At 35.7% G+C, this 13,672-nt stretch overlaps 1 protein-coding gene across 6 annotated transcripts in view; it reads left to right on the top strand.

Annotated features, from left to right (window-relative positions):
• The window catches only part of LRP1B (LDL receptor related protein 1B), a 677,950-nt gene that overhangs the window by 645,114 nt on the left and 19,164 nt on the right, over positions 1-13,672 (top strand). For 4 of the 6 annotated variants that reach the window (XM_027695888.1, XM_027695892.1, XM_027695889.1 and 1 more), the window contains exons 83-86: positions 3,901-4,062; positions 9,022-9,196; positions 9,781-9,885; positions 11,929-12,042. In XM_027695888.1, the coding sequence (XP_027551689.1) occupies positions 3,901-4,062; positions 9,022-9,196; positions 9,781-9,885; positions 11,929-12,042 (556 nt within the window). The remainder of the gene's footprint in view (positions 1-3,900; positions 4,063-9,021; positions 9,197-9,780; positions 9,886-11,928; positions 12,043-13,672) is intronic. The other 2 variants (XM_027695895.1, XM_027695893.1) reach the window with 1 other exon arrangement.

The following is a 13,672-nucleotide window of genomic DNA, read 5'->3' on the forward strand; positions in this document are numbered from 1 at the left end:
GCATATTCACCTATACAAACTTAAAAACACACATTGCATGTAGTGAATTTACCATTGAATGGAAGAAATGAATAATGTAAATTTTGATACGGACATTAATCTGAATTATCTGATTTTTTTCAAAAGTTGCAGAAAGCTACAAAAACAGTGCTATTGACCTAGTTTTTAATTATTTTTTAATTGCAAAGCACCTTTATGTGATTACACAAAATACATAATCTTTATATGTTGTTTAGCCAATAGCATGAATGAAAGTTGATCCCCCTAGAATTATAATCCTTGCAAAATAAATGTAAATATGGCTTTAAGATATCTGAGTGGATTCCCAAAAGAAATCACCTAGATACTACAGGAACAGTGAACCAAGATATTTATTGGCAATTTTTGAAGATTATTTAAGAAGTTATTATATAGGCAATTGTTATTATATGGCAAACTAAACTGACAAACCAGGAGTAACTACAGCATCTGTAATCAAAGCCTAATTGAACATTGTGTGATTTAGATCCCTGATATCTTTTTTTTTTTAAGTGCTTTTATTTTTGTAAGAAAGGGGGAAACTAGGTTTCATTTTCATGTCAAAAATTTCACATATCGTTACATGTCCTACTGCCAAAAATAACTTCATATGTCTTAGGGTCACCAATAACATATTCTCCTTTAATTTACTAAATTCTCTTCTGAATTTGAAGCAGTTTAGCATTCCATAAACCACTTCCCATATTATCATTTTTCCATATTCTAATGAGTTGTGAACTCTTCTGTGGTGGTGAGGATAAGAATTGAGGGGGAGTTTTAACTCTGTGTCTGTAGAACTCCAATCCTGAGACTTCATGACCAGTGAAGATGCTGAAGCTCTCTGTGCATGAGCCCATCTTGGAATTGTGTTGCTTAGGGGGAATATGTGACATCTTGGTTAACATGACTGTTTCTTTGCAAAAGTAAATCTATACTCTGATTCTGTGATACAAAATCTGATGGCATTGTTTGTCATTGTTCAATACTGCAGTTTTGTTAAGCTCTTCCAGGAACCATTTTGTATCAGAAATAATTTATGAGAATAAGGCAGATGAAAATGTCAGTATTAGTATTATTTTAGATGTCAACAGTCTGTGTATAAATAGGCAATGAACTATTAACATTACTGAAAGTCATGTTAAATTGAGTGACAAAAAGGGGATTTAGGCTATACTGTATTAAATTTTTATATAACTGTCAGTAGTTTGGCATATTTATAAGCCTACATTAGCAAAGAATAGAATAATCTTTTCCACAACCTAGAAAAATATCGTTGTCCCATCATTTTAACAAATAGAAGAGTATTAATAATAAAAACTGATTTCAGACGTCCAGATCTATGTTCTATAACTATTTTATTTTATCTTTTTTATTGAAACAATGATTCAGATGAAGGATTATGTGAAATACCCTGGCTTGGGGGCAGAAATTTAAATACAAGTGTGTACAGGGGGAAAAACAAGAGGAATCTGTGCTAACATCTGAGTTCAACATCTTTGATTTAATGTTTAGATCACAGGGGACAGATATGAATAACCAGCCTGATGCATATTAAACTAGTTGGAGCTATTTTTAGGTCAATGGTTTTGTTCCTGCTGTACTCATTAGAGGAAGAGAGTAACTGATCTCATGGCCTTTAAGATGATTTGCAAAACACTTTAAATTAGCATAACTTAAAATAGAAAATGTAAAAAAGAATTACATGAAGTGTGTCACGTAAGAAGGGTAAGAAGTAAGTGAAGGAAAAGGAATAAATAAATTATTCTGCATGAATCAGAGAGAGTAGACAAAATGAGGGTGCTTCACTTGTGTTGAAAAATTCTCTAATGAATATGGTATTAAATGATTGCATACTATTACAACAAAGGCAGACCAGAAGAAAGTTTGAATTGTGGGGTTTGTGGAATATTCAGTTTAATCTTAATTACTTCAACAACCCAGACAACTAAATGGAGAAGAAAGAACAACAAGCTTATTGTTGCAGGGTTGCACATTTCAGAGTTTTGGATGGAGCTGTGATGAACAGCCTCAGGAGGCAAATGGGATTTGTGGATACCTACAGCAGACATCATGTTAAACTGAGGAAATGATTAATGAGACAAAAAAGAAGCGACCTATTCATAATGAAGCATTTTTTTTAATCAGGCAGCAGTAAGGAATTACTATTAGATCAGCAAGAAAATCAGAGAGAATTATTATGGAAAAGTAACCCTTAATGTTATTTCATTTGACTACTTTGGATTTTGACTCTTGTATGCTTTTTAAACCAAGTCAGGCCCAAACCAAGCAGAGCTTCTCTTGTGTGCTCACCAACCCCTCCATGAAGTAGGATTGTGTATAGGTAAGAAGCTCATTCCTGCCTTATGGCTTGGCATGAAGTTTTTCAAATGTAAATCCAGGGATAGTTGGGGTCTCTCATATATAGCACATTCCCTGACTTGTTACTGTGCATTCCTTGTGTTCTGCCTGATACTAATTCCTATTTGACTATCACTGGCCTACACATGATCCTTTACTTGGACATACAGTGTTTCCACAACTTCACTCAAAGAGTTGAGTCTTTGCCTATCAGATATCCTTTCCTCTGCAGTGACCCTGTTAAGCACTTGGTTGTGCTTGCCAGCAGGTTGGGTTCTTTATAATTCAAATGAAGACCATCCTGTCTGCCATTTCATTTCAGAAGTGTCCTCAGGTCACGATTAATCTCCATCTCTTTCCTTCCTGGGAAGCCAGGAAAAATAAAAGTGTTACACTTGATCTGTTCTCCCTAAATTTAAGAAAACCCTTAAGGCTGAATGAAAACAAAGAGAAGGAGGGTGGGGGAAAAATAATGTCTTGTAAGAGATAATCAAGAATGAGAATAGATCATTAGGATTTGAGAAGGGTTAGTTGGACACATCAGGTCATTTACTTGAAGAGGAGATTACAAATCAGATATGAAAGCAAAGTCAGGAGATGGAAAAACATTAGTCGGATCTAGAAGTTTGTTTTAAAGAAGATAAGCTTTAAGAAAATAAGTCAGGGAAAAGTGGAAGGCTTTAATAAAACAGTGGAATTGTAACAAAGCTATAAATCCTTTAGACATGAGATTTAGATAAGGACCAAAAAAATGGGAAAATTACAATAGGGAGTAATCATAGGAGGCAAATGCATCAGGTTTTAAGCACTATTTTAAAACACTTTGAAAAGAAGCTGTAGACTCGGAGTTCATTGTGTGCAAATGTTCATCCCAAAGTGTTCGCTGCTTTTCAGACATTGAATATTGATGTTACAGGCATCTTTGGCCTGATGCCAGACAGCACTTTTATGTAGCAGTATTCATTATCTGAGAGGGGTGGGATAACAAAACAGGCACAGATACTTGTGTTATAGTAAAAATTGTAGCTATTAGTGCATTAGTAAATATTTCTATATTCATGTGATTATATATAAAGGTTTGTAGATTTGGGAATAATGGAGTGCATTCTAAAGAGACATCAATGTTGCTTTATACAAAAATTTATCCTTGCAGCTGGAGGAACCCAGCGTGGCAGGATGATTTGGCGAGTTTATTCATATCTTAAATTCGTACTTAAGACCGTTATTTAAAATAATTTCAATTATTTTAAAATAGCTTATTTCTTCTCATAAAACAGCCAATGATGATACATGCACAAGTGTAAAAATGCAGCTTTTGAGGTGTCCATATCTCACTTTATTTTTTTAAAAGTTCTGCATTCAAGCAATGTTTGTAAAGCCGCGTTCCGTTAGCGTCTAGAGAAACGTAGTTGGGCTCGAACCTTAAAACTTGCTACTTTATGATAAATCTATCTTTAAAGTGCCGATTACTGTTTTAATTTTTGTTTATTTTTATCATAAAATAGTTTTCTTTGTTTTGAACAGGTCGGCCGACCTGCAACTGCGCGCTGGGTTTTACGGGGCCAAACTGCAACCAGACGGTCTGTGAGCGCTTCTGCCAAAACGGGGGGACCTGCAGTGTCACCACTGGGAACCAGCCCTTCTGCACCTGCTTGCCTGAGTATACAGGAGACAGGTGCCAGTATTGTAAGTAATCTCCACGAAATTTCAATCCGGATGTGTAATAAAAGTTTGACAGAATAGAAGTTTAAAACCCTCTTGGGTGATTTTTTTTTTCACTGCATTGGTAAATTCAGCCCCAAGTTATTCGTACTGCTGAGGGAATGGAATCTGATGTATTCAGGTGATCTAGGAACATATTTCTGAAATATCCTTCTACACGTCTAGGTGAAGAAAGGAATGATTATTTAGGACAAGAGGGCACAGTCTTAAGCTACACCAGGGGAGGTTTAGGTCAGAGACTAGGAAGAAGTTCTTTACAGAGAGAGTGATCAGACATTCTAATGGGCTGCCCAGGGAGGTGATGACTCCTCTGATTATCTCATCCCTGGAGGTATTTAAGAAGAGACTGGATGTAGCACTTAGTGCCGTAGTCTAGTCGACAAGGTGGTGTTAGGTCAAAGGTTGGACTTGATGATCTCAGAGGCCTTTTTCAACCTCGTTGATTTTGTGATTTATTTATTATTTTGGTGAATGAATCCGTAGAGTGGAGCTTTACAAGACAGATGACTTGGCCAGTAGACATGAGACAATTGTGTTAAAATTTTACATTCCGACTTCTCATATTTGTTATCTTATGCTGATGTAATACCTAAACATAATGTTGATATAGTTGGTTAAAGAACTTTCTGGTGTCTCTTATCTTTGCAAACCAATACAATTCTCAAACTGATCCTTTACCTTTGGTTTTCATTTCTAACCTCAGAAAGTAGTGTATTGACAATGGCTTTAAGCTTCACACTGCAATATTCCTTCATCTTGCTCAGTCTAAGATCACTTTGAGTGTGGTTTCTGCCCCATCCTGGTATTGAAATTCTAAAGGATTTCTAAATATTACTCTTGTTTAATTCTCAGGTCTTAGATTCTCCCCAGTTTTTCATTCCACTGACCCATCAGTCTCTTCTCATTGAGTTACTGTTTCCCAAAGTTTTCCATGCCTTTAGAAAGGCTCTTCTCACTTTCTACGTATTTCTCTAATTTTTCACTTCTTTGAGAGGGGAGAGAAGATTATCAATCAATAGGGATTCTGCTCTTACTCAATATGTATTTCTTTTCTTCCTGTGCTTTCTCTTTCTTTCACCGTTATTTCTTTTCAGTAACTCAAGACATTTGAACATAATATTGAATTTCTTCTTTCGGTCACTCATTTAAAAATTAGTTTGTCTTCCTCATGTCTCTTCAACATGATGACTCACAAGTAACCCTAAGCTGCTAAAACTAGATTATTTTTCTGAGATCAGAATGATGTTTTTTTAGTCATCTGCTTTTTTTTCTACTCCTACTTTGCTTTGACTGTAGCATTCTAAAGAGAGGACTGTCATAGTCTTATTAGACTGTCATAGTGCTTGTCATAGAACATTAAATGTGAAAGCCATCAGCTCTTTTGTACATTCAGTGAATTTGCTAAAGAAGGCTAGATTTAAACAAAAGGGAAAGGAAATTAGCTGTTATAAAGGTCTGGTTCAGAATTATCTACAATATACAAAAAGTATTTAGTTTTAGACAAAGGTCTGTCAAACAAGGAAAGTGTTAGTTTGTATCTTAAATAGGATTTGTACTGAAGTAAACTGAATGTATTTCCAGGTGGGGGACTATGAAATAAATTGAAACCTTTGAATGGAAAACCAGCAGTAATGGTGATTCTCTCCCCCTTGGTATTAAACAAACTGCATGGATCCACAAATAACTATCTGCAAACACAATTGGGTATTTGAAAATAGTATAGTACATAAATCATGCACAGACAGACACACAGATTAAGAAAAAATATTTACTTGAGGCTTACCCAAAACCAAACAAATTGTTTCTAGTTGAATGCTTCTGCAAACATTTTTTTTTTTAAGAATTGATTTAAATGTAAATTTATGGGTACTTTTTAAGCAGTGCTTATTATCAGATTTGGATTGTCTGCTGACACTTTGGGAAACCGACACAATAAAAAGACTCAAACACTTCATAAAATACAAAATAAAATCAAGCTTTTGTTAATTAAACTTAATACTTTTAGGGAAAAAAAAGTCTTTTAGAGTATTTTTTGGTGGCCAATAACAGTTTTGTGAAATTTTACAGGTTTACAGTTAATAAGGTGTATATAAAGTCACGTCTTATTTTTTTGCTTTATTCATGCATATGCATGATTTTTTGCTTTATTAATCACATTCACTTTGTATGCATGTTGGAATACATTAATGTAGCATTATTGCAAAGATTGGTTGCCTCCAAGATATCTTTTCCAGTCTTTCTTTGCTGTGATTGAAACTAGTTCATATGCAAAAGATGATACATGAATGTGCATAGGTATTTTATTCCTGCTCTCAAGCTGAAAATATTATTAGGGTTTTTTTATAGCAGGGAGAAGACATTTGCTTACAGTATTACCAGCTTGCAAAGACCTTATTTTCCTCATACTTATCGTCTCCAATTACCCAGTGCAGAGTTTCGCCTGTGATTAGTTCACATAAGGGCTAATAACCAAAATGTGTGCTCCGTGTCAAGACACTGGCACTGCTGAAATAAATTTAAGTGAATGAATTTACATAGGATTCTACTAACAGTGTGCATGTTATTAAATACACATGAATTTGATGTATTTGAATAAAACTCCCTATTTCAAATTCCAGAAATAAGACATCAAGAGTAGTTAAAGTTCATTTCTTGTATCATTTAAGGCCCAAACAACCTAAAAAAGAGAAAACGTTTTCATGCAGTTACAATCATTCAAAGTGGATATGGGGATCTTGCAAGCTGTGACTTGCCCTGAAATTGAAATTCTTTTCTTTAGGGAAAAAAAAAAAATTATGTCATTTTAGCCCAAATACAGCATAAACATTTTAGAAACAGCAGAAGATTAAAGGTGTTTGTGACTGCAATCAATACTAAACCTAATAATTGTTTTAGAGTATGACCTTTCTATTTCTAGGTTTTGGTTTTTTTTTTTTTTTTTTTTGTCCTAATGTACATGCAAACATTTCCCCCTTGCACTGCTCTTTCATAAATTGACTCTCAATATTAACTTTTAAACTACAGTAGTTTTTGTTCCAAAAACAGCCCCCCTGCTGCAAATTGCCATTCTCTACCTTGAATCGGGGAATGACAAACAATGAACAACTTCCTTTAGTGTCTTTTAAGCCTCTCTGGTTGTTGAGTAGTGATTCCTTAAGCAGATGGACCTACAGCCTGTACAGATCAGTGGAGTTATACATGGAATAATCAAAGAGAACTAATTCCTCCAACAGTCACGGTCAGTCCTTTAGCAGAACTCTTCCAGCAGTACATACTCCTTGGAGAGGGGGAAAAACTGAGCACAGGGTAGCATAAGCAAAATGTGTTTCTGACTTTATGAGATACCCTCAAAAATGATGCCCGGAGAAGCCGTGGCTGCCCCATCCCTGGGAAGTATTCGGGGTCAGGTTGAGTGGGGATTTGAGCAGCCTGGTTCAGTGTGAAGGTGTCCCTGCCCATGGCAGGAGGGTTGGAGCTGGATAATCTCTAAGGTCCCTTCCAACCTAAACCATTCTGTGATTCTATGATCATCCATCCTGAATATATGCAGTAAAATGTATATATTTTAGTAGTCTCTAATTTAAGGCTTAAAACATGCCCCTGGTCAAACGGCAGCTGGAGATTTTAGACTTCCATACTCAAGGCTGAGGTTGCTGTTCCATAGAATCAAAATCATGGAATGGCCTGGGATGAAAGGGACAGGTTGCTTCAAGCTCCATCCAACCTGACCTTGAACACTTGCAGGGATGGGGCAGCCACAGCTTTTCTGGGCAACCTGTGCCAGTGCCAAGATTTCATTCCCTACTTGTAGCAGCTACTGACTCACTCTTAGACATGTACTGAGCTTCAAAGGGCTTGAATTTTTTGGTTTTGTCAGAAAGGTCATATTTTATTAATATGGACCAGCTTAACTCTAAGGTAATACAGATGCTTAGTTCAGAGTTGCTAAATCTTAAATATCAATTACTTTGTTTGTCCATCACTAACACCACTGAAAGCTCAACACATGTTAACTACACAGAACAGGAGAAAGTATTGGAAACAGAGAAATAAAGACTTTGAGTGATTTGGGCCCCACTAAGGAGCTTAAATGATGACTTAAAAAAACTAAGAAACAAACAACAACAAAAAAACCCCCAACAAAATCAAAGCACACACACACGAAGAAAAACAAATAAACAAAACAACAACCCCCCTCATAAAAAGATAATAATAATGAAAAAATATTTTGTAGCTCTGGAAGTTTCTTCAGTTAGGCAATTTGGTTTTTGTAGAGGTATGGAAAATGAGACTGTTACTGGTGCTTCTGAAGAGTTAAAGAATTTACTACTTGAAATCTCAGTCCTGCTGGCATTTAAGCAGTTAAACAATATAATGGGGTCTTGCACAGTCTATAAAGATAAGCAACTATGTGGCATATTGTGGAACTTATGGATTATGTCTTTATATATAATTATTAGAACTTCATGAAATTTTAATATCTAGATAAATGAAAATAAAACTTAATTATTTCAAAATATTGTTTCAATTTCAGTTTAGTGTAATGCTGTTAATGATAATGTGAATGTATCAGAAGATTTTTATTCAGTCAGCGTCCCATTAAATACATTAACATTACTCCTTTTCTCATCAGTAGTCTTTATATTCTGTGGGATGATGCCATAAATGGTTAGACAACTAGAAGGGGAAAAAAAAATCTCTTATGAATTTATCTTTCTATTTCACTTCTCAAGATCACATCGTTAATATATTATATATCTGTTTATGGGGTATTCTTGATTCTTGCAGTTGCCAGTGAGTCACCAGCTTCAGTTGTCATCTTGTTTCTATTATAGTAACTTTTAAAACATGAAAGTAATGCATTATTTTTTTCTATAATAGTCCCTAATGTCTTTCAGTAATTAGCTTTCCTGTTACTTTCAGATGTTTGCCACCATTACTGTGTGAATTCTGAATCCTGTACTATTTCTGATGATGGAAGTGTAGAATGTGTCTGTCCAGTACGGTTTGAAGGTCCAAAATGTGAAGTGGACAAGTGCATCAGGTGCCACGGGGGACACTGCATAATAAACAAGGACAGCAGTGACATAGTATGCAAGTAAGTGTGTAGGGGGGCGTGATTGTGTTCAAAATTTAATTGCAATTATGGTGAATTAATTATCCTTTGAATCTCTTACACAGTCCCTGATCTGGTCACATCAGATCAACTCCTTTGTGTGGTTCGTGCTCATACAAAACCCACTGGCTCCTGCCTTTTTAAACCACCTTTTGGAGCACTCTTCACTGGGGGAAGCATAAGGCCAGGAGATTAATCAGGTTTTCACTTGGAAAAAAAATTAATCAAATTAACAATTGAGTTTTACCATACTGTTGAAAGCTGTTCATTCTGCGTTGTCTGTGACACACTGCATACTATTGGAGGCATATGTAGTCACATGTGCTGCTCTATTCCTGAGGCATTATTTTGTGTAATAATAGCTTATTTTCATAAAAGGAAAGATTGTGCAACAAACTCTCTGCCTGTGCTAGCTTTTCAAAGTGGGAACCAAGAATTCTTGCAGTCGGTAGATCTCATACATATCACATAATCAGTACTTTAATAGGTAGGCAGTTTTAAGGGGATTCACAGATTTACTAACTACTGATAGCTTTTTTGTATTTATTTTTTTTTAACCATGCCAGTTGCACTAATGGAAAGATTGCCTCTACCTGCCAGCTGTGTGATGGCTACTGTTACAACGGTGGTACATGTCAGCTGGACCCAGAGACAAACATACCTGTCTGTCTGTGAGTATCCTGCACTGTGTGGATAAACAATAATACCTGTGTTCCAACAAATAATAAAGTTATTGCGCATGTGTCTGTATTTTTGGTCTCTCTAGGATGTATAATGTGCTGGTTGCAGTTGTAACTTACAGTACAGTTTTGTAGCTTTTTCTGTAACCTGAGACTTTGCCTACCCTTTTGCAAAATGTGTATTGAAAGTCATAACTAAGGAATATATTGTGAATGCCTATAAGGTACAAAGATATGTCTTTTGAGACTTCTAATAGTTTCAGGTCAGATCTAAAGCCTGTTTAGGCATTTGTTCTGGAATGGAGTCTGGAAGCATAGGATGGTTGCCTGCCCTGTTTCTCAAAGGTGGATTAAAGTCTTTTCTCCTCTAAAGATGGTCAGATCTGGGGGCAAAACACTCCTCCTGATGGCTGGAGAGTATGAAAAATAATGCCAGTGTTAATTTCCCTTATGGGTCTGAGGAAATGCTTGTGTATCTCTGATTTGTGCCCTAACCTTCACCCTGCCCACAGTAGTGTGGCTGTTCTGAGGTGAGGTTCTGCTCTCCCTCCTGCACCGTGGTTGAGAGAATAATTCAGGATGGTTTCTTAAGCCCAGACATAAAATACCAAAGAAAATGGGATTCTGTAGTCTGGTGAAGTACTGTTGTAAGAGGTAGAAAAGCCTACGTTCTAGTCCTTTCTTGAGAGCTATGGTGTATCTCCTTTTTCAGCTGCTCAATATAAAAATACTGAAGTAGTCACTGTAGCAAGAAATTAATTTCTTTCCTGTTCTCAGTTACACTGAGCTATGTAGTCATACTCCTTGGGTTTTTTTGCTACTATTTGACTACTAAATGATCCAATCTCTTTTGCACTGCTGAAAAGCCTCAATGTGGAATGGTCTTCCACTTTTCCAAACAATCTGAAGGTCAAAGCACCCTCCAGGTTGGAAGAGAGAGTTGTTGGAAGGGAAAATCGAACTCGAGTGTCTCATTTCCTGGGTGACATGAGTAAGTTGTTGCCCAAAGGGATCTGGCATTACAACTTTGTAAATACAGCTACAGCCAATCCTTCATTTTGTTGATATGTGTGTGGTAGGTGACCTTAAAAGAGATTACCTGTTTTGTTCAGACTCTCAAGGAAGTTTCATAGAGAAATGGCTAGATTTTGTAACCTGATCAGTGTAAGAGATGGGTCAGTGGTTCCTCCCTGTGAGAGCTGAAGCACTCACATGTGCAAAGGGACACACCTGTAGTTTCAGTACCATTGAAAAGTTGTCAATAGATGTTTGTAGGTTTGGGGCTAAAGACAATGTAATTTAGTTCTGCATGGTAGCCCTTATTCAGTTGAAAATGTTTTAAGTGCCTATTTGTCTTTTTATTATTATTTTCATTGAGATCATTTTACCTGCTTTTTGTACCTCCTTAAAATGTCTTCAATTTAAGACTAGAGACTGATAAATCATAGCAAAAGGAGAATATCACAGTTGTAATATGTAAGACTCAAGTATGATGACTAAGTCTGGTGATTCATTTGCTAAAACACCTAGAATGGCTATTTTGGAAGCTTGTGATTTTTCCTTTCTTTTCCCTTATAAGACTGACTTAGTATTTTTCTAATTCACATGGAACACCATAGCATCTCAAGGGAAAAAGGTTTCATACCCTAATTTGTGTGTGAGTTTATAATACATAAGTGCTGTAGCATATACCAACACCATAAACAATGTTAAAAAAATGGTAATGAAAATGTTTAAGGCCCTTGTAATCTGGATCAATCAATAGAAATGTATAGTACATCTGACAATAATACTTTGAGGACTCATCAGTTAGTATAGGCCCATTGTTTTAAAACTGTTTGATCAGCACTGATGAGTAAACTTTTCAGTATTGTCAGATGGACCTTCCCTGAAAAGAGGAGTATTAATTTTGTTTTCTGTGAATCTGTGTGTGTGTATATGTGCGTGTCTTGCCATCACTATATATAATGCGTTTAAAATATGTTCAGCAAAGGCAGAATATTTATATAGGTCTATTTTACTGAAATTCTGCAGATGCTCTGTGGGGTTTAAAAGTCAGCGCTGTGACCAGAAAGTGAACCCTTGTGATTACTACTGTCAGAATGAGGGAATTTGCACTTTAACCACGTTTAATGAACCGAGATGCAAGTAGGTTTAACCTTCCACTTAATGCTGCACATTCTGTGACATCATTCCAGGCCACAGTTCATTGGTTCAAGTCATGCACATTCACATACATTTCACAATATATACTTAATCTGGGGGCCCATTTCTATAATACACACTTACCCTTTGATAGTTGCACTGATGAGTATATTTAAACATACATCTGGAGTGTCTGTATCATTAGAGGAAGAAATAAAAAGCTTTATTTTTTACTAAGTAAATTAAAAACACTAAAAATGCCGCTTGGCTTTTATTGCTCATATTTTGAGATATTTTACCAAGTTAATCCTACATAGCATAAAGTTTAGCAGTGACATTGCACGTGTTCTATAGTCCAAACCTGATTTCCTATTTCTTATCCATACAGGGAAAGGAGCAGAAGAGCTATTTAGGTACCACTTCAGGAGTTTAGCTTGTATTCATAAGTCTTGTTGTTAAATTTATAGAAATAATGCTGTAAAATAGAAACTGTTAAATAAAAATATGTGTGCTGCATCATAACTTTGAGTTCTCTGATTTAAAAAAAAAGTTCTTACGTTTGTATTCTCTATTTCTCTAAGAGATTTTAGGTCTATTTCTTAAAGAGAAAATTTCATCAGGGAAAGAAACAACCTTAGTCTTTGAAAATCCTGTAAGGCAGTTGTACAGAGAGATATGAAATACCTGTCTTTGCTTTGCTCGACAGTTGTGAGGCAAAAGTCAGAAGTGAAACCATGAACCAAAGACCTAGACTTGTATTAGAATATGAAACTCAAACAGCTTTAAACTTATCTCATCTAAATGCATGGCTTATGAAAACATAAAATGCTGCAGGGATGTGATGTGGGTGTCTGGTGGGTAGCAATGACAGTGACTAGGTAGGGTGAATGATCTATTTTTTTTTTTAAATATGGTCACAAATTCCTTTGTCAATGTTCTCATGCAATGAAACTCTCTGATTTTTTGAGGTATCATAAATCCATTGGCAATGAGATAATCTCTTGATTACCACTTGGAAGATATGAAGTGGGTCTGTTGATCAGCATTGTATGGGACACAGGTGCTTGGAGTTGTTTGTATCTGTGCATCATACTTGGGTTTTCAGAATCATGCAGCCCTAAGAAGAACATGTTGCTGACTATAAAGTTTTATATTGCACATATAATATAAAATTGTGGGAAAATGGAAAAAAAAGGCTTAAAGAAGACAGAACAAACAAACAAACAAACAAAAAAGCAACCTAGACTTGTACAAAAGTGGTGTTAGTCTTGGTTTTCTTCCTTTCAAGAAGTGTAATGTTGGTACCCAAAGGACTGTTTTATTGATGAAAGCTGTCATTTCTCCCTTTGATAATGTTGTCTTCCACAGAAAAATATCAGGAAGGAATTGCAACATTTTGAACATAGTGATTAACTTATTTTCTTTACTTATTATATATTCTGACTGTGACAGTATTCCTAAGGCTGTTTTTATTTGATACTTGTGCTATAGACTGAATAATCTAAACTCAAGTAAAAAGAAAAGCAGTAAAGCACATCAGTAATATGATGAAAGGACTCAGCAGTCCTTTCACTTTCATCTTCTCAGGGTTATTTGACATAGTTTTGGATTTTTTTGTTTTTAATTAAAGTTA

This window comes from Neopelma chrysocephalum, unplaced genomic scaffold, assembly GCF_003984885.1.
Source record: "Neopelma chrysocephalum unplaced genomic scaffold, ASM398488v2 Primary Assembly neopelma1_103b, whole genome shotgun sequence".
Lineage (NCBI taxonomy): Eukaryota > Metazoa > Chordata > Aves > Passeriformes > Pipridae > Neopelma > Neopelma chrysocephalum.